Raw genomic sequence first — 25,719 nt, 5'->3', positions numbered from 1 at the left:
TTTATTTATACGTAACTCTGTTGATCACAATAGATTACAAATATAACTCGAACAAGAATCCATGTGAAAACTCAAATAGCTCTAATACATACTTTTTACCATGAAGAAACACCAAACATTCACATTATATTATATACAGAGATAGATTGTTCTTGAAAACAAAGATAAGATAAGATAAGATTGTTGTTGTTTCAGTCTTCCCCAGATCTGTCCTCGTTGATCTCCTCAAGAATCACAACAAGCGCAACGATGAAGGCGTAATCCACGTTAGGATACACAGTCACCCCGAACGTGTCTTTCCCAAGCAGGATACTTTGGGCGCTGTGTTTCCTGTGCATCTGCATCAATCCCATTTTCAAAATTTTTACTCAAAAATCACTCTCATATATACATATATGTAATCGATGTTGCATGTTGGGGCATCTTTTACCTGTGCGATGATGTTGGAGGAATTCCCAGTATATATGACGCAGGATCTCTCAAACCAGCTGCCTTCGATCCTGAAGTCACACAACTCCTCTTTGGGGTTGGAAGCCAAGAACACATCTAGCTTCGTCTTCATCTGCAAGAGCGAAGATTTCTTCACGCTGAAAAGAAGATCCTTCGAATCTGTGCTCTCTCCTCTAAAAACCACCCATCTTCTATGTGCCGATAGCATCTGAAACCATAAAACAAAAAAAAATTAGTAAAAGTTTCCCACGTACAGCACGAGAAATCAACGAGAAAGAATAAAAAAGCAACCTTTTGGTGAAAAGTGATGAGGGGGTTTCCGGCGAGATCGTACAAAACGCGGCGATCGCGGAGGCTGAAGAGTTTGCCTTTGACCCTGAACATTATGTTACCGTTTACATCGGTAACTCCGAAACTACCCTCCAACAGAGTCATCAGCTTCCGCACGATAGTCAGATCAACTGGATAGCCCGCGCAGAACTGCGGGCTGATCACCGCAATCCGCCCGTCATCATTAGTATATTTTAGTTGCTAATAAGAACAAGAATATTGGGACCGAACTTGCGGTGAGGACGGAGGTTAATATCTACCGACACACACACACACACACAATGACGATATATGTAGTGTATGTGTTCTTGATCGGTGCAAGTGACAATTTTTTTGGCTTTTAACATAATTTATAAGATTTGAAGTTAATTGGAAAATTAAACGATAAGGTTTCCATTTTTCGTTTACGTAATATAAATATAATTATTATTATAAATTAAAAAGGGATTTGATTTTTTCTTTCCTCGAATAAGGAAGGAAGGTGTCGAGATGGAAGTCGTAGGATCTGTTCCCGTGTCATCTTGATTAACAAATTGAAAAAGTCAAACTTATAAATGATGCGACTCATACTTGGACATCAACCATTATCAATAACATGTTCCACACGAAGCATAATCAAGTTTGAAACATGTTCTATTCCATGTACACATTGAAATCTTGACAAAGAAAATTCCTGTAATACTGAAATTTTAAAGAGGGATGACGCTTCCTAAGTACAAACCGCACCTTTTTCTTCAGGGTGGCAATGGTATTGCCTCCAGCATCAAGGAGGACATGGCGACTATGAAAACTCTAACAGTCTCTCTTTCACGTTAAACATAATATCACCTTTATCATTGGTGACCCCTAAAATTGCCTGCACTGATTGGCATGATCTTCTTCACAATCGTTAAATGGATCTCACCTGGAAAACAGAATATTGGGTCTAGTACCGCAGTCGAACTACCCATTTTCCTTCACAAATATTTAAAATTAAAATTCAGTTTAGGAGCTAGGCTTATGGATGTTTAATGTGCATTTTGATGGCATAACTGGAAGGTTCTTTTTTAGCATTGGAGGTTATGCTGCAAGCTTGCCTGATTTGATCAAGAAAAAGCTAACGCAAAACAGGGTCAAATAATTCTCTTTGTCATACGTAGTTGTTGATTTAGGGTAGGGCGTGGCCTATCCTTTGTCGGTTTAAAAATGGTAAATCAACATCAAATGCATATTACATACGTAATGATCTTAACCAAGTAACGTTATTCTGACCTTGATCATGTCTTTAGGGAGGGGTAAACTCTGATATTAATCAAGCCACGTCAATACTGTTTTTAGCTTGGAAGTTAAATTCAAGCCTGGTTACGTGATGTGGAAGCAAGTAATTGATTCGTTTGTACTTTACTTCATTTAGACTTAGATATAGACAGATAGCACATGTACTTTGTTTCTTGTAAACGAGTTCTCCTTCATCAATGAAAGAGTTAGCCAGGACGGGGCAGGACCATATTCAATGTTATGTTATCATCCTCAATTGGGAGGGAATAGGAGAACGTAGAAAATTATAAGTTACTCCGAAGAAGCTGTAGTCATGCTTTGTAACTCGAGGATTGTGACCGGAATGAGACATGACCATTGCTTGACATAGTCACCACCTTCAAATGCATCACTGCGTGCAAACCAACCGCAAGCAACTTGAGAATATGACATGAAATGCTCTCTCTGGACAATAACTATCTAATTTTATCACCATGAATTCATACATTACCGGCGATATTTTAAATGCTTCTTCTAATAATCTGAAATGTTAATAGTATTCATAATAAGGATTATGTCCACCAGACAAAATCGAGAAAGAACAAGACTGAAGGACCATATATTCAATTACATGGTTGCCTATAATTATTTTCTCTTAAAAGGAAAAATATGATCAACAAAACACACGTTCCTTGGGCTACTTGAAGCAAAAGCTTAACACGATATTTTTAAACGTATAGCATAATGTATTACATTATCAGATAAACCTGAATGATTTGCTCACAATACTTTCTCAATTCTGTGCAGGGGCATCATAGCGTAACTAAGACAATATAGAACTATTTTGTCACATTTCATCACTTCCCCGATGCTTCTTCAGGGGTTCTGGTAGTCATCTGATCAACAGCATGCACTGCGTCCTGAAGTTCTTCCCATATTGCTTTGTACACCATCCTCTGCCTATTCACAGCAGATTTACCCTCAAAAGCCGTAGAGATAACTTCAATGCTGCAAATATATGCCCAATCAAATTAGGGGACTCTAGCTTCCTGGCCAAAGTACGATGTACTAGCACGAGCACATGCATTCGATAGGAATAATTTGAAAAATGACCTCGGTCAAACTTATCTTTTGAAATCTGATCTCCGTCTACCAAAAATAAATTGTCCAATATGTTGAATTAGGTGTTTTTAGTTGATGAAGGTTTTTTTAAAAAAAGTTTGACTGAGTATCACCACGTCACCAGTAGCAATAGCAAGTTAACAATAAGAAGGGGAGGACAGAGATTGAAAGATCCTCACTTAGAACATGTTACCCAAGGTAATAGAGCGAAGGAAAAAACTAACCTAATATGGCGACCATCACCATAAGCATCCTTCACAATGACTGAATCTGCACTAAGCTGTTCCTTGATCTGGCAACAACCATGATAAAGACATTTTCAAACAGTATAAACATCACAGAAAGTAGATACATATAATTGTTTACCAATTACCAAGATCCAGCATGCAATTAGGACTAGAAGTGAATGCAATTTATGTATTCCTTTCCTGCTAACAATGTGCTATATCGTATTTGTGCGACATCTGACCCTGTACCATTCACAAAATCTCATCGTGCAATAAAGTTGGTTTTTCATAGAAGATAGCTATGGCTTAAAAACCCACTCCAGCTGCTCAGCAAGGCGAAACATGAAGTTTCATTATTTTCTTGAGAGGAAATGGGTAATATCTAATAGTTTTCAAACTTGTAGCCACAAAGAATCAACAAAAGAGAGAAGTTAAAGACAAAACAATCATTCTAGCGTACCTTTGCAACTGTTAACATTAATTTAATCACTTTGGCATTCACCACTCTTTCTCGAGAACTTAGACTTCATCTTTATTTGTGAAAAATTATTACATCAATGATCAATGTATCTAATAACTAGTCACCTATCTTTAACAGAAGAGAAAAGGTTATTTTTACCACACCCCCCCCCCCCCCCCCTCCCCTCTTTGTTTCATATGCTTCTTTATGGTGCACAATTAGAATAAAAAATCCACTCCTAGATATAAAAAAGGTCAAAGTAAAAAATACTCTAAAATCATTCAAACAACACATCTTCCCCTTTAACAGCTAGCGACACCATTTTCTCTTAGGTATTTGAGGAGACAACTGCATTTACAATGCTATGTATAGGCGACAGTCCACATGTTCCTAATGATTCTATTACACGTATGCTCTAACAATTACAAACAACCTGTTCAAATTGCATAAATCATCAAACCAGAAACGATTGCCTTTGTGGTCGGCTTTCATGAACCTCATCAAAGGACGAACTATCAATTAAGTTCAGAATAACAGGGAGTGGAGAACTAGGGCATCTGACTGTTATCTGTGTGCTACAAGCGAACTGCTTTTTTCTATATTTTGGTAGGTGTCTTGTTTCTGCTTTTTAAAAGTGGAAATCTTTACACGAGAATCAGGTAGATTGAAGCCAACTCTTTTGGGTAAATAATAACGCCAGTTTTTCCGACCCTCGTATCATCGGTGCAGGAAATGACGGTAAGTAACACAAAACGTAACACAGAATGCAGTGACGGACCTTCTTCTCCATTGATTCTATCAAAGGAGGCTCGATGGAAGCTGGATTGTCAGTTGCCTGGATACAGAAACTCCGACGGCAGTGCGTGATTCTGGTTGGTCTATCGAAGCACGAAAGATAAATCTCCGTCGGAAAAGATGAGCTACGGCTGGATAGATGATAGCTCCTCCTCGCTGACGAGGACGCCGTTACCCGCAGACATGAAAGTCTGCCAACCACCAGTAGAGCCGCCGAATTCGGCCGGATTAACAGCGCTCTTGTCGCCATATATATGGATATCACCGGTGGCTGAGAAGGAGGAGAATTTGATCTGCGATGTGATGACCTAATAAACGCCACTGCAGTAAACCCGACGTCGTATCTCGCTTCGATGGTGAATATTTTTTTCAAAAAGAAAAATTCATAAATGGAATTATATTATAAAGTTGATCATCTCGCTCACTGATTTATTTGATGAAAAATGCTTTGATATTATTTCATTTATTAGCAAAAATTAGTTAAGTAAATATTCACGTGATAGTATGAATTTGAAATTTATGGATTTTGATTAAAATTTTATTATTGACAATAAAATAATATATCAAAATTTAAATTTATACATTATTTATACATTAGTCACAAATAAAATGAATTTCAAATGACTTCATTATTAGGTGGGCTTGAAATCTATCATAATTAATATGAAAAATTATATAAACATGTAAATAATATATTTGAAGTTTATAGTGTTACTTATCTAAAATAATAAAAATAAATTCATCAATATAAACACAACTTAAACACAATCAATATATCAATATATATATATGACAAAAGCTAATGCGAGACGATCTCACGGATCATATTTTGTGAGACGAATATCTTATTTTTGTGATTTCATCGAGAGCTGTTGATAGTAATAATATTGCAACTCAAAATTTGTTAACAATGTATTATAAACAAAAAAATTTGTTAACTATACAACGATCTAAAATTTATGTTGTAATCAGTTTTTTTACCATAAAATTATTATTTTTCGATAAAATATATATTCTTTTGTCCAAATACAACCTGGAAATAATCTAATTAACATGAATGGGTTCAGCTGTAACATCTATACAATACGACACCTAAAACTCCCCAAAAAGGCAGCCACACAATCTTGAAATTTTTTTTTTCTCATATAAATAAAATAATCCCAATGAATCAGAAAGTTCATATGAAGAAACGGTTTTGGACTTTTGGGCTTCTTAACAACCATGTATAGAGATGGACCGCTCGGCCCAATAATATTTGTGTCCATTGATGTTTTACCTTTTGTTTTCTGCAAAGAATCTCGAGTTTTGCCATTTTTACATTTGTGAAACATATAGTATACTTTTTAATAATAATAACAAAAGTAAAAGATGTAGAATTTCCTAAAATTAAATGCCAACGCAATTTTCGAATTAGTTGAAAATCACATTACACCAACATGCGAGTATTTTAAGTTTTGACTCAAAAAAAGAAAAAAGAAGCAGAACTATGAAAAAAGCTATTTTTTAAAATAAAAAATGGAAACTCAAGGCACGTTTAATTAAATTTATGGTATACAACTTGCAGGCATAATCAAATATATTTGCCTCGGTAGGTATAATGGTAGAAAAATTAACGTGCAAATAAACAAAGCTTTAAAGTGAAGAGATCACGCGATTACAAAGTATGACCATATCAACACATTGTTATTATTAAAATAATAAACATATAATAATTTTGGTAACAAACATATATGTCCAAAAAAACAACTTTTTAGATTCGTGACATCCATATTCCTCCACAACTAGAGGACACGGGATTACAGTTTTAATGGAAACCATGTCCTTTAAACACACACATATATAATTGATTTTGATATGTTATTCATCTTTTATGTTTATCGCTGAGGTAACATTCACTAAATAAATATATAATTTTGATAAGTTTCATCACATTTACATATGAATGTGATATTCATAAAGATAAATATGGATGATGAACTATATATCAAAATTGTATGAGTAGGTCTCTTGTGAGACGGTTTCACGAATTTTTATCTGTGAGACGGGTCAATCTTACTGATATTCACAATAAAAAGTAATATTTTTCATAGATTATTCAAATAAGATATCCGTCTTACAAATACGACCCGTAAGATCGTCTCACACAAGTTTTTGCCAAATTGTATTTATATATTTTTCCTCATACCCACACTTTAGATATTATTAAATTATTGGTTATATTAGACGCTTTATACTCCAACTGTATAATAAATAGTTATATATATAAATACAAACTTATGGCTCATAACAATTTAGAAGTTGATACATTGAGAGATGATTACATAGATCTATATCAGTAAGATGAGTTAATTCGATCCATAAATAACATGAAAATTATTATTTTTAGCATAAAAATAATAATTTTCACGAGTAAGATTGAATCGGAGATCATTTTCATAAAATTGACTCGTGAGATAATTTAGATGAACGTGATAATTATTTTATATTCGACATCTACCAATACCGTTATAAATATAAAAATATTAAAAATTCCCAAAAAAACACTAAAAATCAATGATGCGTATCGAATAAAAAATTTATTATATTTTAATATAACATATTTAATTGACCTGAATCCAATGTGTTATTTTGCCAGACTGGATAGTTATTCAAAATCACAGTTGATCTCACAAGTAGGACGAAGCCTAATCCAATAATGCGAGGCCCGTGGGCCATGCCCTAATTTTTTTTTAAAAAAATCCCCAATTATTCCTCTGCATTTCCCAAAAATTCCGTCTGTATAAATAATTATAATTATAAATAATAAATAATAAAAATAATTATGTATTTAAATATAAACGATATGTATATAAGGTGAGTCAAGAGAAAGAAACTCGGCTCCCTCTCCTCTGCCATTCTCACATGCACATATCTACAAAGTGCATAAATGGTGAACAAACTGGAGTCCCTTCAATGTTTTGAATTCCGGTTAGGGTTTTAAGATAGAAAATGCCGATGACTAAGTACGAGATAAGGTCTGAGTACACTTTAGCTGATCCGCAGCTGTACGCTGCCGCCGATAAGGATGATCCGGAGGCATTGCTCGAAGGAGTGGCTATGTCTGGACTCGTAGGCCTCCTCCGCCAGCTGGGGGATCTCTCCGAGTGAGTTTTTTTTTAAATCTTAGCGTCGTGGTTTTGATGTTGTTTGGGTTTGAATTTTGCCTTTTTGTATTCAAATGTGGGGAAGCGAGAGTTCTCGAGGTTGAATTTGTGCTTGGGAGGAAGTATTTGGGTTGAGATCTATGTCAATTATCTATAGCCATGGTTTGCAACTTCGTTCTTTTTCTCTTCATTCTTTTGTTGTGGGTCCTTTTAAGTTTTGTTTCTTGGATTACAACCGATAAACTTTTCCCCCTGAATTTATTCAAATCTCTTAATGTGCTTGCAAGATTTTATGTTGGCAAATACTTTGCTAGAAATATCTTAACGAGAAAACTACTGTGTTTTTTTAATAATAATCTGGACATCCATCCTTTTTCATTTATTACAGATATGAAAGAAAAGGCGACCTTTGGGACCGACAATGGTTTCTCTACTATTATTTCAATGTGAAATTATCTTATCAGTTATACTAAAGCTAGTTGTTGTGTGTTTCCACATATCAATTCTCTCCTGCTTACATGAAACGAAGATACTTTTAGATTTTGTGTTTCCACTTACTTCAGACTGTTATCCATTTTTTTTAATAACAGTCTGCAGTCCATTTAGTGTATGTGGTAGTAGCATTTCTAACTTTCGTCATTTTTTTCCTTTCTTTTCTTTTTTATTTTTTGATGCAGATAGGAATAGGATAGAATTCTTTCTCGTGTCTTGGACCTTTTTACATTAATGGTGTTATTTCTTAATGTTAATAACCCACCATCAGTCAGACCAACTGATCTTCACCCCATAGTTCTCTTTGACATACAGTGAGAAATTCCTCTGATTTTGTTATCTCGCTTTTTTTTTTCTTCGAAGGTTTGCGGCGGTGATTTTTCAGTGACCTACATGACGAAGTGATGGCGACTTCTACAAGAGGACACAACTTATTATCTCGAGTCCAACAGATTGAGGCTGAGTTTCTGTCCATCGAGAAGGCATTTCTCTCCCACACCGATCATTCTTCATTCATGTACAATGCTGGTTAGAACAAAGTCTTATTCTGATTATATTTTGATTCATCCCTTGCCAGTAAACCTGGTTATTGGGGCTTCTTAGTTGCTTGTCAATGCCCTGATGATAATCATCACTTGGTTGTGTACTTCTGAGAAAATATAGGTTGTGTGGTTGTTCATTTGACTCTTCTTGTTGGGACTTACGCAATGAATGGATGAATCCAATGGGCGACCTGACTCGCAAGATCATTCTTTTGTTAATTATGGTTCATTGAGGTGGTGATCTCCAGAGCTGGCAGCTGAATTTCTGGCCTCATTCCATGGTTTCCCCTCTCTGAGCTCTCTGTGAGGGTGAATAAGAGAATTCCATCATCTAGCTTCTAGCTCTAGAGAGTTATATGAATTTTAGTTTTTAAAGGATTTGATTTTTTACAGACTCAGTCTTTTTCGCACCACTATCTTTTGCTCTAAGAGGCCTGAATATGCTTGTTGGATTTAACAATTATGGTTTAAATATCATGATGCAGGTGTTGATTGGCATTCTAATTTACAGATGGACCATAATATAGTGACACGGGGAAATTTACCTCGGTTTATAATGGATTCATATGAAGAATGCAGGGGTCCCCCTCGGTTATTTCTTTTAGACAGGTATGAGCTTTTGACCCTTTTAGATTGATTGACTAATGCGTCCAACCAAAATTACCATCTCATTGGTTTCAACTTTTAGATTTGATACCGGGGGAGCTGGGGCATGCCTGAAACGCTACACTGATCCATCATTTTTCAAAATAGAGACATCTTCCACTAAAATGAATGGTATAGATATTCAGAGGGAGAAGAAGCTCCGCAAAGCCAAGGTAATTCCTAAACAATCGATAGCAAGTTTTAGCATCAACACTGCTGAATTTGAACTCGGAGTTTCAACTCCCACTGACTTCTTTTGTCTTTCTAGTGGTAAATTTCATATGTTCCTTTTTTAATTAAAAATATAGCCCCCTGTAATATGTTACCTATACTCGGGTGAATTAAGCTGAAGGGCGAGGCGAGTTACTGAGTTAGTAATCAGCAAAAAATCGAAGTTTAATAAATAGTTCTTTTCTTCCAAAAAATTTTGTTTTGCCACCTCTTGTTCCAAATCATAGGTCGGTCCCTACACACTGTATTTTGACCTGGACATTCTGGAAACTCGCTATTCTTGGAAATAAAAATTTTGTCAGATTATTTTTCTTATGTTCAAAAGCCATACTTTCTTGTAGCTCATTAAAAGGTAGAGCTGTTCTATTCCTTCATTGGATTCAGGAATAGCAGATCGGAGCTCTTAGCTCGTAAGGTAGACCCTTACACTTATGCAGACACCTAATAGTATGGTAATCATCTACGGTAGCCTTCAGTGGAGAAGTACCATGTATGATGATTTCATAATATGTAGCATCATTAGGAATCTTCCTTCGTGCTCCCTGCTTCTCTTTTTCTTCAGTTTTACCAAACATTTCCTCCTACATCATTACAATTAACTGTCTATTACTTGCCTACATTCTTTGCACGACAAACAGAGATACTGTAGGAATGGAGGAACCCCGGAAGTTTTACCATCATCACATGCTAAGTGAGACAATTGCACCTGTTGCTGTCTTTTTTATTTTCCATTGCTGAACTTCAAATTTACATACGTTTTCATCTTAAAATTTTCAGGCTTCATCAACTTTTCATGGAGGATCATAATGGAAATGGTGAAAGAAGTCCTGCACGTCGTGTGAAATTAAAAAGGAGGCTGAATGGATTCCCTTTAGACCTAAAAACTGGGCAGAGGTATATGGAAAAATTATTAAAAATTCCTTCTCCAGAGCATAAAGTGCTTCGTGAAATCACCATGAATTCATCGTCCCTGAGGATATTACCAACAACTGATCATGATGACTCTAGTGTTGGAGTACTTCAATTTGGAATGAGTGCTGACAGAGACACCATGGAGAGGAAAAGTGGTCCTCCATCTCCACACAGAAAGGATATTATGCTGAAACCATCCACATCTGAGCAAGATGAGGTTTCACATGTGAAATCTTGAAGGAAGACAATTCATATCTTAGCATGGTAGAAGATAGTCTCCCATGCTCTTGTGATCGGGTAACTAGTAAAAATGATATGGTCAATGATGGAGAAAGTAAAGCAGATGAAAACTTAATTGGTTATCTAACTGATGATTTTGCCAGTGAGATAGACAATTTCATGGATGCACCGATAGCCATTGAGCCAGAACTTGATACAGACTCTGAATTGAGAGAGATGACTGATGTGACCTCTGGTATCGACATACAACTAACGACTTATGATGTCATTGCCACTGTGGAACGTCACTTTCATTCTACAGATTCTCGATCTACTGGAAACTCTATGTTGTCTGAAGATGATAATCATTCATCCGGAAAAGAGATTTCTAGTTTATCTACTTTGGACTTTCCAAATACTTTAGACGATAGCTCAAAATCTGAACATGATGTTGCTGCATGTACATCTGAAATTGAGATCATCAATGCATCATTTTGCCAGAAAACTGCAGATGAAGATTGTCCTGTGGCTCACCATACCAAATCTGCAGTTTCTGATGACATGTGCACTGGCGGACTTGCTATCACCACCAACAATCCTGGCTTTGTGCAGCAGACTTCCGATAGGACCCTTGCCAATTTGGATCCTACGTTAGAAGATTCTGATTCACAATACATTTTGGAAGAAATTATCTCAAGGGCACCTGAATCAGGTGAAAAGTTAAGTATTAAGGATGAAGAAGCCAAGTCAAATCTGGCCACTGATGCAACATGTTCTCCCAGCTTCACTGATTTCAGTTTGCAGTTGGAAAATAATTTCCTACTTTCCTCTTCAGGAGTTCATCTGGTGCATAAATCAATTGATGGGAATGCAACATGTACAAATCAGTGTCTTACCACATATAGTCCAGTTTTCGTGCCTGGGGGCGGCTCTGATCAGGAGGAACTGTCGGGACTTGAGCGTGATGAAAAGTCGTCCCTTACCAATAGCGAAAGTGAAGAAAGAAAATCTGGCCATAGATCCAGGATGTTCTTTCAGTCTCTCTGACTCCAAAACTCAATTAGGAGATAATTCCCCAAGTTCCTCTGCCGGAAGTGATATGGTACAGAGATCAAATAATGAGAATGAATCAAGCAATTCTACTATCTCCGATAATTCTTGTGATGCCACAGCAGTTGCCATATCTTCTGATACCCAAAAAACTGACAAATACAGTCGAGAGAACCTACATCTAGGCAATGACCTAGTTTTTGTGTTAAATAATCTAATTAGTCTTCCTTCAAATAAAGACAATGTGTCAGAAATGATTTCTATTTATAATCCAGTCGAGGATGAATCAAATCATGGAGATTTAGAGTTGCCTGAAAACTATATATTTGATTATCCTAATTTGGCTCATGATGGACATGGTTTTATGTTATCACTTCCAAAAGAAGAAAAATCAATTGATGAGTCAGATAATGTGGCCTTAAATGCTTTTGCTGATGCTTCTAGTTATTTTTCATCTATCATGGAGGCTTCTCTTGGTGAGGAACTAAAAAAAACATCCTTGGCAATGCTCAAACCGTTGATGCAGACGTGCATGGCCATGATAGATCGGTTCACAACCAGAATTGTTCACCGAGTATAGTGGCATCATATGTAAAATGCTCTCAAGATTGGCCAGGGACAGGTTTAGATACTCGTGACAGTGAAGTTGTTAATCTTGACAAGGAGACAACAGTAAATGAAACTCTGGCGGTTGAAACTCTCAAGTCTTGTGAAGTTCTGGGGTTAAAGGTCACAGGAATCAGAGATGATGCACCCTCCCATGATTTAGCAGGTCTAGAAAGTTTGTGTTCCAAGCAAGAGAATTTTGTAGGGCTGGCTGGAGCGACAGATATTGTAGAGAAGGGTGGAATCACCTCATGTAGGAGCTCCTATGCACAAGAAGCAACAAATATCTCTGTATCCCCAGAACTTACGCCATTGAGTGATAATAAAGCCTTGTTGAGAGAGCCTAATTCACGGACTGATGTATCAGGGATTGCAGTTGTGGCCTCTAGTGTGCTTTCAGTTTCTGATAATGTCAGCCAAAACGGTGTCTATTCACGTCTTAGTATCAATCAGTTGGTAGAAGATGGTATACCTTGTTTTGAGGATTCGAATCCCGATAAACTTGAGAATGGCAAGAATTGTCTCTTAGAAAGTCAAGGGGGATCTGGCTTGGTGGAGGAAGTGGGTCAAAGAGGTGGAGCCCCATCAGATTTGGATAGAGTCTTTTGCAACACTATCAGTTATAATGATCCAAAGTCTGAAGAATCAGATACCATTGTTAATCAGGATTTCAATTCAATAGTAAATGAACATAGCATGGATTTTTTCAATACTGACACAACCCAGTTTTCCTCAGAGAAAGTTGACTTAGATCTAGAACAGAAGCTGTGCCAAGAAAGGAAGCTTTTAAATTACAATGTTTGTTATGACAATATAATAGAAACAACACCACAAGAACAGGCCAGTGTTCTGCCTAATCAACTCGGGCAAGAGTTCATGGATTCTGGTGGAATAGATATAGGGTCTACACATGACCAGCATATACTAGAGCTCGATGATCATCAAGCAGCCAGTAATTCTGCTTCAAATTGGTCACTTGTTAACTGTCCTGATCAGCCTCTAATACCGGAGCTTCCAGCATCAAGCAACTATGAAGTTGATGTCTCTAAGCATTCAGATCATCCTTTAGGTTCCATGTTTCCACCTGGTAATTGTTTTTCAGAAGCAAATTCAATCAACCTGCAAGAAATTCCTCCTTTGCCACCTCTTCCTCCCGTTCAGTGGAGACTGGGAAATGTTCAGCATGCAGCTTCTACCGTACAGAGAGAGATTCAACAAGAGGAATTCTCTCAAGGGACCTCCATCCCTTCCACTTCCACCTGTGACGTTAGTTCATTCCATGGAGAATCGAAACGATCTTTGGTTCAATTTTCCCAAGACACAATATCAAATAAGGAGAAGGTAGAGCATGGTGCCTCAATTCAGGAGATTGATGACCTTTCTTCAAACACCGAAAATCAGAAGCAAGAGATCACCATATCATATTCGGAGATATTTGTTTTGACATATGTGGAAGATGTTACTCAAATTGCCCCAAACATTGCATCAAGCAAAAAGGAGGTTGACCACAGTTCCACTAATTCTAAGGCCAGTCTCTTGATGCATGAGACAGTTGACGATAAACGAAAGATAGAAAATGAGAAGCAGGAGCTCATCATTCCATCGTCAGTGATTGAATCTGCATCACCGGATGTGGAGGATGGAAATGCAAATGAAAGTCGAACAAGGAAATTGCCTCTACCTCAAAATCCTCTTATCGATACTGTTACTGCTCTTGATAATACCAAAGTAAGTATCTATAATTTTCTTGCTCTAAAAAAACAATAACGATTCTTTGAAGTTGATAGTTTTCAGTTTCAATTGTTTTGCAGCTAAGGAAAGTTTCCCCAGGAGTAAAAGCTGAGATTCAGAAAGCAGAGGAAAGAGATTCACTGTTGGAACAAATAAGGACCAAGGTGAGTGCACACTGATTGGCATGAATTTTACTATCTGTTGTTTAATTTTCAGAAGATGACTAAATATCATTTTCATTCGGACAGTCCTGCAATCTGAAACCTGCACTGGCAACAAAGCCTATTATTCGAGGTCCCAGAACTAATCTTAAAGTTGCTGCAATTTTGGAGAAGGCGAAGGCAATCCGACAGGTTTCTTGTTTTCTTTGAACTTTCATTTATGCTGTAATATTATGTAAATCAAGGTCTTATTAACGAACCTTGAGAACATCACAGGCCCTGGCTGACAGCGATGAAGACGACGAGGATAGTTGGAGTGATTCATGAAAAGCAGTCAAGAGATAGTGTTGCTAAAGCATTTTTGCTAGAGTTGATTTTATCCTGAGGTAACATGTGGGCATAAATATTGTTTTATACATGGAAAAAAACTTATAAATGCTCGGTTATTTAATTTGTGTAAATAGTCGAGGGCATACATTCTGTATGGTTGATGCCACAAATTTGAGTTGTAAAAGCTCGCCTTCTTCAGTTTTGCTCTTAGTTACCAGCATTTTAGCTTGTTTTCATATGATACAATATATTAAATATAAAAACTGTTGGAAACAAGTTTCCTCGGATGGAAATGGGAAATATTGAAAATTGATGCATGTGGATTCGAGGTTTATTGTTTTCATTGATGGTATAGAAACGGAAATATGGATTGAAAAAGAGGTGCCGGTAACTGCAATTCATCAAACACGTGAGTCTCCTCCCTCCGACCTCTACCTAGCCATCAATTTCTCACTTATGCCTGATTCCTACTCTCCTGCAAAGTACTTTGGAGAGTGCAATGCCTTAGTCATTTGACTAGAATTTCAGCAAGGATGCTGTAGCAGCAGATAGGCGTTGACATATGGGATAAACTTAAACTAAATGGACCTGATCAATATTTACATAAATCAGGATAAGTGTATTGAATTGGAGTCTGGTGATCAAAGCCCGTTGTTGTTTGGCCATCATTCTTTACCATGTAAATTAGTGTGGTATGGTACATACTCGTGGATGCAGGTGTTTTGTCCTAGCAAGCATCAGCTGTTTACTAGTCACGACTCTTCTCCACCTGTAGGGCTTCACTCCCAATGGACTTTGGCTGCCACACTTTTGGTATTTAAACTGAAGCTACCACAAATCAATTTATTTCCAACATTCGGAAGCTCGTGACGGTTAATTCTTCCCATTCCCAGGTACTTTCTTGTTTAATAATTTGTATATCAAGGTATTTTTGTGACCATCAATTGGAAGATAATGTGAGTCAGATTCCCTTGGTTTCAGTTGAAGATTTATAGGTGGTCGTTGTCTTGTAGATCCCAAGTGTTATCTGATACACAATAAAGGCGATTTTTTTGTACTCAAAATTTGAGGCGCCTCTTATTACCTTTTATTGTACAAATAATATGAATATATTTATGAGTCTAAAGCTTGTAAACGCTAGCTCATTATGGCCAATTTAATCATCCGAAAATGACATCTTATTAAGGGTGTCAAAATCAGACACGATCCATCAACCCGACACGATTCAACCCCAAAATAAGGTTTGGGTTTGAGATTTTCGGGTTCTGGTCAGATCGGGTTGAACCCGATAGCTGACCCGAAAAAAATGATCGGATTGGGTTGGGTTGAAAATTTAATTTTTTTTAAAAAAATATATAATTAATAAATATTGTCTACATTTTTTTATCTATTTTATGTCTGAAAAAATATTTATTTTATATTTATATCATAAAATTTCATAATTTAATATTTATTTTGAATATTTTTTATTTTTTAAATAATTGTTTATTTGATTTAGTAAATATACTTTATTTTTCTATTATTAGACTTTCAAATTTAAATCATATATATGAGGGAGATTTTGTTATTATGTGTTTAAATTAAAATATTATTATTATTATTTGAATTTTATTTAATTTTCTTTTTAAAAATTCAAAATCGGGTTATAACAGGGTTGATCGGGTTGATTTGGGTTCGGGTTCAGGTTCGGGTTGAGAGTTTTCGGGTTGGCTCGGGTTCGGGTTGGATTCGGGTTGATCAATTTTTGAATAATACTATTGCTCAACTCGATTCAATCCACCCGAATTGATACCCCTACATGTTATCAGAAAAGAAGGCTATGTCCCACATTGTTTCTTCGTTTTTTTTCTGTTGCTTAGTTATGTTATCTTATATTACACACGGTTTGAAAATCACTTAATTTTATCTATGTAAACAAGCCAAAATTTTTGAAATAATGGATTTGAAAATATATCAATCCAAGCACAACATTATTTTTTCATGTTGCATTGAACTTTTTTTATATTAGGCATTATCTAAATAAATAATTGTGACAATATGATGTTTTATGTTATAGATTTCATTAATAAATTACTAAATAAATTTATTTTAAAAAACTAAATAAATTGTAATTTTCGAATTAAAGTGTGTATGTTTACCCGAGTTGGGACCCAACAACGATACATACAAAAACATGTCGAGCATCAACTTTCTTGGTTATATCTCGTCAAATGTCAGAAACCCCAAAAAGTCAAAACTAATTAATGACGTGGACCTCATGTATGTATCATTATATACATACATAACGAGCATGCACGTCACCAGAATCATCTCCTACAGGCAGCCCTGTAGGTGGGTGTTTATTGTAATTTGCATGTGTAGGTAAATAATGTGTACTGTGTGTGAGGTGGGAATTGGGATGCCTACGTGAACTCGCCCGCAGGTGATCATAACTCTTGTCTGAGTCAGCCGCCAAGCGCCGGTCAAACCCACAAAACTTGACCAAAAAATGTAAACTTTCCACGGTCAAATTTTAATGTAAGCTTCTAAGAAACTCCTTTTGTGTTAGTACAATCTATTTATATTTATTTTCAGCATCGAAAATCTTTTATCCATTCAAAATCACAAGTTATATGGCTTCTTCTGGAGGCAGCTTGAACACCTGCCATCAACAGAGCTTCTCCAATTTCTCCGCCCAATATTTTACTTCTGATCTTGCTGCTGAATCTGCCATGAATCAAGAGAAATCTTCATTCAACTGGGTCAGTTCAGATTACCAAAAAAGCATAGAAATCCCGAAGTACAAATCGTTTCCGCCGTCTTCGTTGCCCGTATCCCCGCCTCCTGTTTCCCCTTCTTCTTATCTTTCCATCCCTCCAAGTTTGAGCCCTTCTATGCTGCTTGATTCTCCTGTTCTTTTCTCTTCTGCCAATGTAAGTTTGTTTCTTCAAAATTGAGTATTTCTCATCTCTTCTATGTATTGAGATTTACAATATGATTTCTTTGTTCAGGTTCTTCCTTCTCCAACCACCGGAGCTTTTGCTGCTAAGCTGGACCAGGATCAGGATCAGGATCAGGACACGAAGTTTCCTGATTTCTCTTTCCATTCCCTACTAACAAGGCCTTCTCATGATTCTACATCATCCATTTTTCGCTCGTCTAATTAACGGTATATCTACGTTCTTTGATCATATACTTTTTTTTTTTTTTTTGGGAAAAAAAATCTATTTGTAGAATGTTAGTCTGCATGCTTTGCCAAATCGCCGTGAAGTAGCTCTATATCTTAAAATTCATTATATCATATTCAACTTGTTAGGTTTGAATACGGCACTCTCTTGAAATTTCTTGGTAAAATCTTGTGAAATTGAATCAAGGGTTAGATTAGTAGATTATACAATAATAATCAGAAAGAAGCATGAAATTTCTTAGTCTTGGATGTGTGCTGTATTATATTCGAAACTATGTGATGCAATTTGACATGTCAACCAAGGGAAGCAATAGATAAATATATGTAGAGGTTGCATATTTAAAATGATGCTGACAAGTTAACAAACATTATCTAACAGGATTCATTCAGAAGCCAACAGCAAGAAAAGGGAACGTTTCATTCACTTGACAAGCAACCTGAATTTTCAACAGTAAAGTCTGCACTAAAATCAGAGCCACCCCAAATGCATAGTTTCAATTCTCAAGAAATTTCCACAATTCAGACCAGCTTGGAGAACACATTTGCCCCACAGCCTAATCAATTAATCCAATATGCTCAACCATCTCAGTATCTTAGGGAGCAGAAAAAATCCGACGATGGTTACAATTGGAGGAAATATGGACAAAAACAAGTCAAGGGAAGCGACAATCCTCGTAGTTACTACAAGTGTACATTTCCAAGCTGTCCCACGAAGAAGAAGGTGGAGAGAAATTTGGACGGTCATATTACTGAAATAGTGTACAAAGGGACTCACAGTCATCCGAAGCCTCAATCTACTCGGAGATCATCTTCTAACTCAGTTCAGAATCTTACTAACAATAATTATGGGATCCAAAATCAATCAAACTCGTTTCTTGAGAATGGTCTGACGGAATCTGTGGCAACCCCACCGGAGAATTCATCCGCTTCTTTTGGAGACGATGATTTTGACCAGGGATCCTCACTTAGTAATTCGAAAGATGACGATGGGAATGAACCAGAAGCCAAGAGATGGTGAGTGAGTTTAGGGTCTGATTTCTATAATTAGATGATGTCTCAAATCAATAACATGAAATAGAATCTTACATAATGTTGGTAATGTTATTTTTCAGGAAAGGGGAAAATGAGAATGAGGGGATATCAGCTGCTGGAAGTAGAACCGTTCGAGAGCCAAGAATCGTTGTTCAGACGACAAGTGATATCGACATTCTTGACGATGGTTACAGATGGAGGAAGTATGGACAGAAAGTGGTTAAGGGCAACCCAAATCCCAGGTAAAAATCTGGCTTTGTCCAAGTCTGCCAAGCAAATTGAGACAAATATATACATCTCCGATGTTTTATCTGATCGTTTTGATCATGTACATGGAAAACTTAATCACTTATATACTCACATTCCTGCAGGAGCTACTACAAATGCACATACAATGGTTGTCCGGTTAGGAAACATGTAGAGCGAGCATCCCATGATTTAAGGGCAGTGATCACGACATACGAAGGGAAGCACAACCATGATGTTCCTGCAGCACGCGGTAGTGGCAGCTACACTATGAGTAGACCACCACCAACAGCCACCAACAATACCCCAACAGCAATAAGACCCTCTGCTATCGGCACCCATTCTAATGGGACAAGCTACCCAAACCCAACGAGAATGCAAACAATGCAACACCAAACACCGTACACACTTCAAATGCTACACGACACCGATAGTTTTGGATTCTCGGGGATCGGAAACTCTACAGGTGCCTATGCCAATCAGATGCAACAGACAGAGAATTCCCAGTCGATAGCCAAGGAAGAACCTAGAGACGACTCATTTTTTGACTCATTTCTCTACTGAAGCATAGGCCTACTGAAGGTTAATCTTGTGGCATGCAAAACTTTTTGAAGCATCTGTTGTGGGACAGTCACTTGTGATAGCGTCAAGATTTAATTTTATGTTAAATATGTATATCTCACAACAGCATTTAGGTTCATTCTTTTCATTCGTATCAAGTCCTTTTAAGCTTAGAATAGTGTCCTGATAGTGACAGCACACGAAGAAAAGTAGAAAAAGCAAAAATATGTTATAGAGCTTGATGCTTTCAATTTTTGGTTTGTTTCTCAGCCAATAAATATTCAATTAAACTGACCCCTCTGCATTCCAAACACTGAGTTTCCTTCCTTGTGAATACCATGCACTTAAGTGCTTCTGATTGAAATTCCGTTTTCTGGTGTGCGTTTGAGATTCAGCTAGCCGATGCATGTACGTGGCTCCAGCTTTGAATAAAAATTTTCCCAGCATGGTATTAGTATGAGAGGAGTACATGTTATGGGCATGTGCTTGTTTCGAACTGGGAAGTCCTAGAATGGAGTGGTGAATTATGTATTTTTTTAATAGTGCTGGTGTGTTAAAATAGGCAGGGCAACGTTGTAGAAACTCAATGAGCAAAATGCAGTGGATTTAAAAAAAAAAAAAAACAGAAGAAACATTTTCCATTGATTATTGCAAATATCAATATTTACAGCATCTTGCAAAAACGATGGGATTCTGTCAATATATTCTAAATCCTTATTCTCTAACAAGCCAAGCCCCTATGCATATCTTGGACAAAAGCCGATTCTTTCTTCTATCCATCCTTGATTCTTGAACTTCAAGAGAGGCCAGAAAACAGTTAATTTCCACACACTCCATGCATATTTAAATACCAAAATACATTGGGCGCAACGCATACTCCTAATCTTACCGTCAAAATATCAACATCAAAAGGTAATTTTTTTTAGTCAAACCCTTTAAATTATCTAAGATTTTCATTTTGTGTTTTCGACACTCTAGCTCATATGTAAAATATGTGTCAAATTTATTCACAAATAGAACACAGATAATAAAAAATGAAGTGTGAATATCAAATCTCAATCAAATTTATTTTCTCATAATATACTTTCTCATAATAATATTTATGTCCATGATTTTTTAATCTCTCAAGGGCAAATTAATTTCCCCAACTTGACTTCCAACTCTCGGAAGAAATCACATATACCAAACGCCTTAATATTATCTCTTACATTATTGATTAAATTTTTTATGATGTGGCAAGTCACAAAAGTTACTTTTTAGTGTACATTGCATAAACTTTCAAATTAACATTATATTTTGCAAACCGTATTAATCAAGTAAATCACATGAAACAAATTCATGTGTGACAAGTTCGTACGAAAAAATATTGATAGAGAGATTGAACTTCTGACCATTAGATCAAACACACATTAACAATTAATTATCGTGTATTGATGTGATAATTTTTAAATATATTAAATTAGACACATAGCAATAATAATTAATGAAACATAGAATGTTATAATGAATTGTTTGGTATGATTTTTCGCCCCAACTCTTCGCACAAAGATTGTAGACGTAGTCAGTATGCAATAAATAAATTAGAGGGGGGACGGGATAGCCATATGTATATATAGGTGGTCCAATTTTTTTAAATGTATAATTTTGAAATAATATCATGTTAGTTTGTATAAATCAATTTAAAATATTAAAAGATTTTAAAATTTAAAATTACATGCGGTGCAAAATCATGTTTCTTGTTCCACCGCTGCATGCAAGGTTTCAGAAATTTTCGGAGCAGCAAAAACAAGATAAAAAAAAAAGGTCGAGCAGAAACTGACTCTAAATTGGTGTATTTTGTGAATACGAATGCAACAAACACCACGCACGCTTTTTCCTGCTAAAAGGGTAATTGTCTTGGAACAAAGAGAGAATGTGATTAGACACCACCCTGAGATCTCTTTTAGGGATATCTTTAAGATCAGTTACCTGAATGATAGAATTCACTCCACCGGACTTGAAATTGGTCAAAAGCTTGATCTCTCTCTCGAGAACCTGAACCCTCCTCCACCTCAAGAATTTCTTCAGCTTCTCATCATCTCCAAAGATCTTATCGTACATTTCCTTATCTTTGAAGATCCCATTAGCTTTGTAGCAAGCCGGATTCCCTTCCCTGTCGTATCCGTGCATGAAAGCCACAACTCCTTCCAGCTCTTTGAATGACCCCAAGTCGTCCTCCGAAATGTCGTCGGGCCCGAAATCATTCTCTAGTTTATGGTGCACCATTAAACCAAATTTCGTATCAATTTGAACTTGGGCTTAATGGGTAGGCCGTAAGCCTTAGCAACATTTGGGCCCGGTTTGCATCTGGATTGATTTATTGGGCTTTTTTTATATGCAATACAAACATGTTTAAAATTGTTGCACATGCATAATTTCTAGAAACTTTATTAGCATATGAAAATTTTCTAGATCCTTCACAAGAAATTAACTGAGTATACCTTATTTAAAATTTCCATAAGATTCTATTTCTCTAGTTGGGCTTGACCGAAAATCTTACCCCACAGAAAAGTGTATATACAATCATTTATTTAAACAAAAACCGGCTGTTTTGCATTACACAATTTAAGTATGGAAATTTCATTGCTCCGTTTTGATTTTTGAGTTCAAACTTCGAATTTTCTTGCATACCCACTCGATTGATTGTCTCCCTGACATTGAAAATGACCATTTCGACAAATTAGCTATTTTAGTCAAGAAACGTTTATCACACCGAATTAGACATCTATAATCATTTAGAGCACGTTGGGAAAAAATGCATGCCGAGTCTTTTAAAATAAATTTACGGCGTGAAACTTAAAACTAAATCTATATATCCATTCGTTCAAATTTAGGACGCAGGCATTTATTTTTATCATGTTTGTTAGACTAGATGTTGTTTTTAATCAGGAAGTAACTAAATTTGACAATTATCTCAAAGTTGTATAAAAAGAACAGATAAATAAAAACTGATCAGACATTCAACGCACGTGTATGTATTATATTGGGTTTTCAGGTCAGTTCGACCCATCCAATGATATACAAACTCATATGAGACGATTTCATAAGTCAATTTCATGACATTAATATTCTATTTGATTCATTCACGAAAAATTATATATTATTTTGGATTGACTCGTCTGACGAATAAAAATCCGTAAAATCGTATCAGATTAGACCTAATGAAATGAAATCTTACTATATAAATGGATTAATGGAATCTCATATTCTGTTTAATAATTATCCAATCAGAATAGAATTGATATTCTGATATTTGAGTTTTATCCACGGTAGGTCAACCTAATAGGTTCTTATTTTGGACTGTCTATAAATAATAACCTATATAATTAATTTTATGCTCGAAGGAGTAAATATCGGTTCATAATCCTCCCGAAAATTTCCAATTTTCATATAAATTTTCTTTATGCACGTTCCAATTCGCAAGTTTCAAACATGTTGTAATTGAAAAGCAGACATTTCATCCCACTTTTGGCCTAACCAAATACCATTACTTCGACATAATTAGGTCGGTTTTTGCCTTGGTAAGTTAATCGTTAGGAATGTTTGATTCCTCTTTAGATATTTTCGTTCATTAACCCAGTGACGGAGTCAGGAATCCGTTTCTACCCGAATTATAATTTTAAACTCTAAAATCCTTTAATATTTTAAATTGATCTACATGGACTAATATCAAATTTATCCAAAATTATAAAAAAAAAAAATTACATATAAATTTTTTAAAATTTTTTAGCCCGGCTGAAAAATGCAGGGGCGGACCTGAAGAGGAAGTTTATTATAGTTGAAATTTAAACCTTTCTCCGGTGCTGAAACCGGAAGTATCTGTACCGGCTTGCTAGGCGAGATCTCGTCTCAAACTTTGAACAGCGACAAATTCAGGAAAAAAATTAGCTCGTATGAATTGCATGTTTGTAAGGACAAGGCCGTCAAACTAGTCGTTACAAACGGGGGCCAATCAGTGTCTCCCAGGCCTTTTATTTCTTGATATATAAATGTAATTCCACCCGTATATGTAATGCATTCCACATATCTCGACAAATGAGGTGTGGGAAACTAACAACTTAAACATCAAGTGGGCCACAACTTGCGGAACATTTAGTTATATTCCCGTACACATTTTTGTGTATAAACAACGTGTTTGGGACGGTGTCGACTAGGCCTTTTTTCAAGAAAAAATAAAAATAAAAATCTCGGAGAGTATATTAAAATTAGAAACTTTGGAAATGATTTTTTTTAATAAGGCGTTTTGATGCTTAATTAGAATAATTATTTAAGTAAGATAATTTTGTTGTAATTAAAATTTATGGTGTTATATTATAATTTTTTTAGAATTAAGAGTGATGTAAGGACTGGACTTGGATAAGATTGAAGACAAAAATTTGTGAGAGACGGTCTTACGGGTCGTATTTTGTGAGACGGATCTCTTATTTGGGTCATCCATGAAAAAATATTATTTTTTATGCTAAGAGTATTACTTTTTATTTTCAATATCGGTAGGGTTGACTCGTCTCACAAATAAAGATTCGTGAGACCGTCTCACAAGATTGAAACAATCTTTCATACAACATGTACATTTCGATAAAAAAAAAATGGAATAGTTTTGTATGCCAATGACTTTAGTTAAGTAATTCAAATATAAAATATTGTACAAAAATTATAAAAAAGGATGATTTCGACAACTTAAGAAAAATAAACTAATACACTAGATTTCGAACTCTACCTTCAATCTTAATAATAAAATAAACTTGGAAACTAGCTTTTATTACTTAATATATTTTTAAATGAAACGTGACATTATGACTCGGACTACTTATTATTCGTTTTTGGAGAGTGACACACCATTATAACAAGTCTATAAATAGTTGGCATATACATACACATGTATGAAGTGAACATTAAATAATCAAAATGCCATGCCTTGATATCTCCACTAATGTTAACCTCCACGAAGACACCGAGTCCATGTTTTCCGAGCTCACAGAAGCTGTTTCTCAGATTGTCGGAATACCCAAAAACGTAAGTCCAACTATAATAATCTTTCTAATCAATTTCTACATGAACATATATATATATATACACACACGTACGTATGTACACAGTCATGTGTGATACATGAAAATATGGTATATATGTGCAGTTTGTGATGATTCTTGTGAAAGGGTCAGTAGCCATAACATTTGGAGGGAACAAAGAACCAGCTGCATTGGCTGAAATTGTATCCATGGGCGAGATCAATTCTCAGGTTAAAAGGAAGCTGATTGCCACCATCGGATCTATTTTACACGACAAGCTCTCCATTCCCAACACCAGGTTCGTGCTCAAGGTCTTCGATGGGCGAAAAGCGAATTCGAAACTGTGAGTGACTTGTTATGTTATCCGATGCAGTTTAGGATTGATGGATGTATGGTGGATGCGTTCCACATCGGTTTCATGTTGAAAGATACAACTATATATATATATATATACATATATATATATATATATAAATTAGTTTGATTTGATTTTATATAAATCCGAACCAAACCAATTTTATCGGTTTTACTAAATAGCTAACCACATCTAACTATTACAAATGAAAAAGAGTAGGTCTCTTTTGAAACGGTTTCACAATTTTTTATCTGTGAGATTGGTCAATTTTAAAAATATTCACAATAAATATGATCTGTGAGACCGTCTCACACAAGTTTTTGCTAATATAATGAAAAATCGTCGGTTATGTTTGGTTTGACTTTATTTGGATGATTGATTTCAAACTTCTTATATTTTTTTTTTTCAAATGAAGTATTTTGATTGTTTGTAAATATAATTTTCTAAACTAGCTATCATAAATAAAGGAATCTTAATATACACACAGATATTAAAAGTATTTAACAATAATGACATAACATAAAAAGTTTATATCCTCAAAGTTACTTGTTTTAGCTTCAAAAGAAAGTTAATAATCATCTCTTATAACCTATAATATCCATCGAAAAATAGCCAAAAGAAATAAATAG

General features: G+C 35.7%; 5 protein-coding genes across 5 annotated transcripts; 3 read left to right on the top strand and 2 right to left on the bottom strand.

Annotated features, from left to right (window-relative positions):
- On the bottom strand, positions 1-1,094 carry LOC142545812 (protein LURP-one-related 15-like). The gene is made up of 3 exons (XM_075653199.1): positions 742-1,094; positions 431-658; positions 1-338 (listed from the first exon to the last, which is right to left on the bottom strand). The coding sequence occupies exons 1-3, from the start codon at positions 883-885 to the stop codon at positions 192-194; spliced, it is 519 nt and encodes a 172-aa protein (XP_075509314.1). The 5' UTR covers positions 886-1,094; the 3' UTR covers positions 1-191.
- Positions 1,095-2,714: 1,620 nt separating this feature from the next.
- On the bottom strand, positions 2,715-4,988 carry LOC142545813 (protein BOLA4, chloroplastic/mitochondrial). The gene is made up of 3 exons (XM_075653200.1): positions 4,604-4,988; positions 3,363-3,430; positions 2,715-3,024 (listed from the first exon to the last, which is right to left on the bottom strand). The coding sequence occupies exons 1-3, from the start codon at positions 4,868-4,870 to the stop codon at positions 2,874-2,876; spliced, it is 486 nt and encodes a 161-aa protein (XP_075509315.1). The 5' UTR covers positions 4,871-4,988; the 3' UTR covers positions 2,715-2,873.
- Positions 4,989-7,297: 2,309 nt separating this feature from the next.
- On the top strand, positions 7,298-14,999 carry LOC142547558 (protein SCAR2-like). Its single transcript, XM_075655915.1, is given in 13 exon segments — positions 7,298-7,763; positions 8,619-8,640; positions 8,642-8,783; positions 9,283-9,406; positions 9,486-9,615; positions 10,312-10,364; positions 10,451-10,809; positions 10,812-11,845; positions 11,913-12,213; positions 12,336-14,188; positions 14,272-14,355; positions 14,440-14,544; positions 14,629-14,999. Coding segments are annotated over 13 exon segments (4,413 nt in total). The 5' UTR covers positions 7,298-7,608; the 3' UTR covers positions 14,680-14,999.
- Positions 15,000-17,260: 2,261 nt separating this feature from the next.
- Positions 17,261-19,981, top strand: LOC142545811 (putative WRKY transcription factor 33). Its single transcript, XM_075653198.1, has 5 exons — positions 17,261-17,594; positions 17,673-17,823; positions 18,328-18,862; positions 18,961-19,122; positions 19,252-19,981. Exons 1-5 carry the CDS (start codon positions 17,295-17,297, stop codon positions 19,688-19,690), a joined length of 1,587 nt encoding a protein of 528 aa, XP_075509313.1. The 5' UTR covers positions 17,261-17,294; the 3' UTR covers positions 19,691-19,981.
- Positions 19,982-24,613: 4,632 nt separating this feature from the next.
- LOC142544635 (uncharacterized) lies at positions 24,614-25,189 on the top strand. Its single transcript, XM_075651668.1, has 2 exons — positions 24,614-24,739; positions 24,861-25,189. Exons 1-2 carry the CDS (start codon positions 24,632-24,634, stop codon positions 25,080-25,082), a joined length of 330 nt encoding a protein of 109 aa, XP_075507783.1. The 5' UTR covers positions 24,614-24,631; the 3' UTR covers positions 25,083-25,189.
- Positions 25,190-25,719: the final 530 nt, after the last annotated feature.

The sequence above is a fragment of the Primulina tabacum genome, chromosome 5 (assembly GCF_025594145.1).
Source record: "Primulina tabacum isolate GXHZ01 chromosome 5, ASM2559414v2, whole genome shotgun sequence".
Lineage (NCBI taxonomy): Eukaryota > Viridiplantae > Streptophyta > Magnoliopsida > Lamiales > Gesneriaceae > Primulina > Primulina tabacum.
This window is presented reverse-complemented; position numbering and strand designations above follow the sequence as displayed.

Coding starts and splice junctions, on each gene's coding strand:
- LOC142545812 (XM_075653199.1), bottom strand. CDS start 885: ATGACTCTGTTGGAGGGTAGTTTCGGAGTTACCGATGTAAACGGTAAC. Junction 659..741: donor TCATCACTTTTCACCAAAAG/GTTGCTTTTTTA, acceptor TTATGGTTTCAG/ATGCTATCGGCACATAGAAG. Junction 339..430: donor CCTCCAACATCATCGCACAG/GTAAAAGATGCC, acceptor GGATTGATGCAG/ATGCACAGGAAACACAGCGC.
- LOC142545813 (XM_075653200.1), bottom strand. CDS start 4,870: ATGGCGACAAGAGCGCTGTTAATCCGGCCGAATTCGGCGGCTCTACTG. Junction 3,431..4,603: donor TAGAATCAATGGAGAAGAAG/GTCCGTCACTGC, acceptor GGTTGTTGCCAG/ATCAAGGAACAGCTTAGTGC. Junction 3,025..3,362: donor GGTGATGGTCGCCATATTAG/GTTAGTTTTTTC, acceptor ATATATTTGCAG/CATTGAAGTTATCTCTACGG.
- LOC142545811 (XM_075653198.1), top strand. CDS start 17,295: ATGGCTTCTTCTGGAGGCAGCTTGAACACCTGCCATCAACAGAGCTTC. Junction 18,863..18,960: donor GAACCAGAAGCCAAGAGATG/GTGAGTGAGTTT, acceptor GTTATTTTTCAG/GAAAGGGGAAAATGAGAATG. Junction 19,123..19,251: donor AAGGGCAACCCAAATCCCAG/GTAAAAATCTGG, acceptor ACATTCCTGCAG/GAGCTACTACAAATGCACAT.
- LOC142544635 (XM_075651668.1), top strand. CDS start 24,632: ATGCCATGCCTTGATATCTCCACTAATGTTAACCTCCACGAAGACACC. Junction 24,740..24,860: donor TTGTCGGAATACCCAAAAAC/GTAAGTCCAACT, acceptor ATATATGTGCAG/TTTGTGATGATTCTTGTGAA.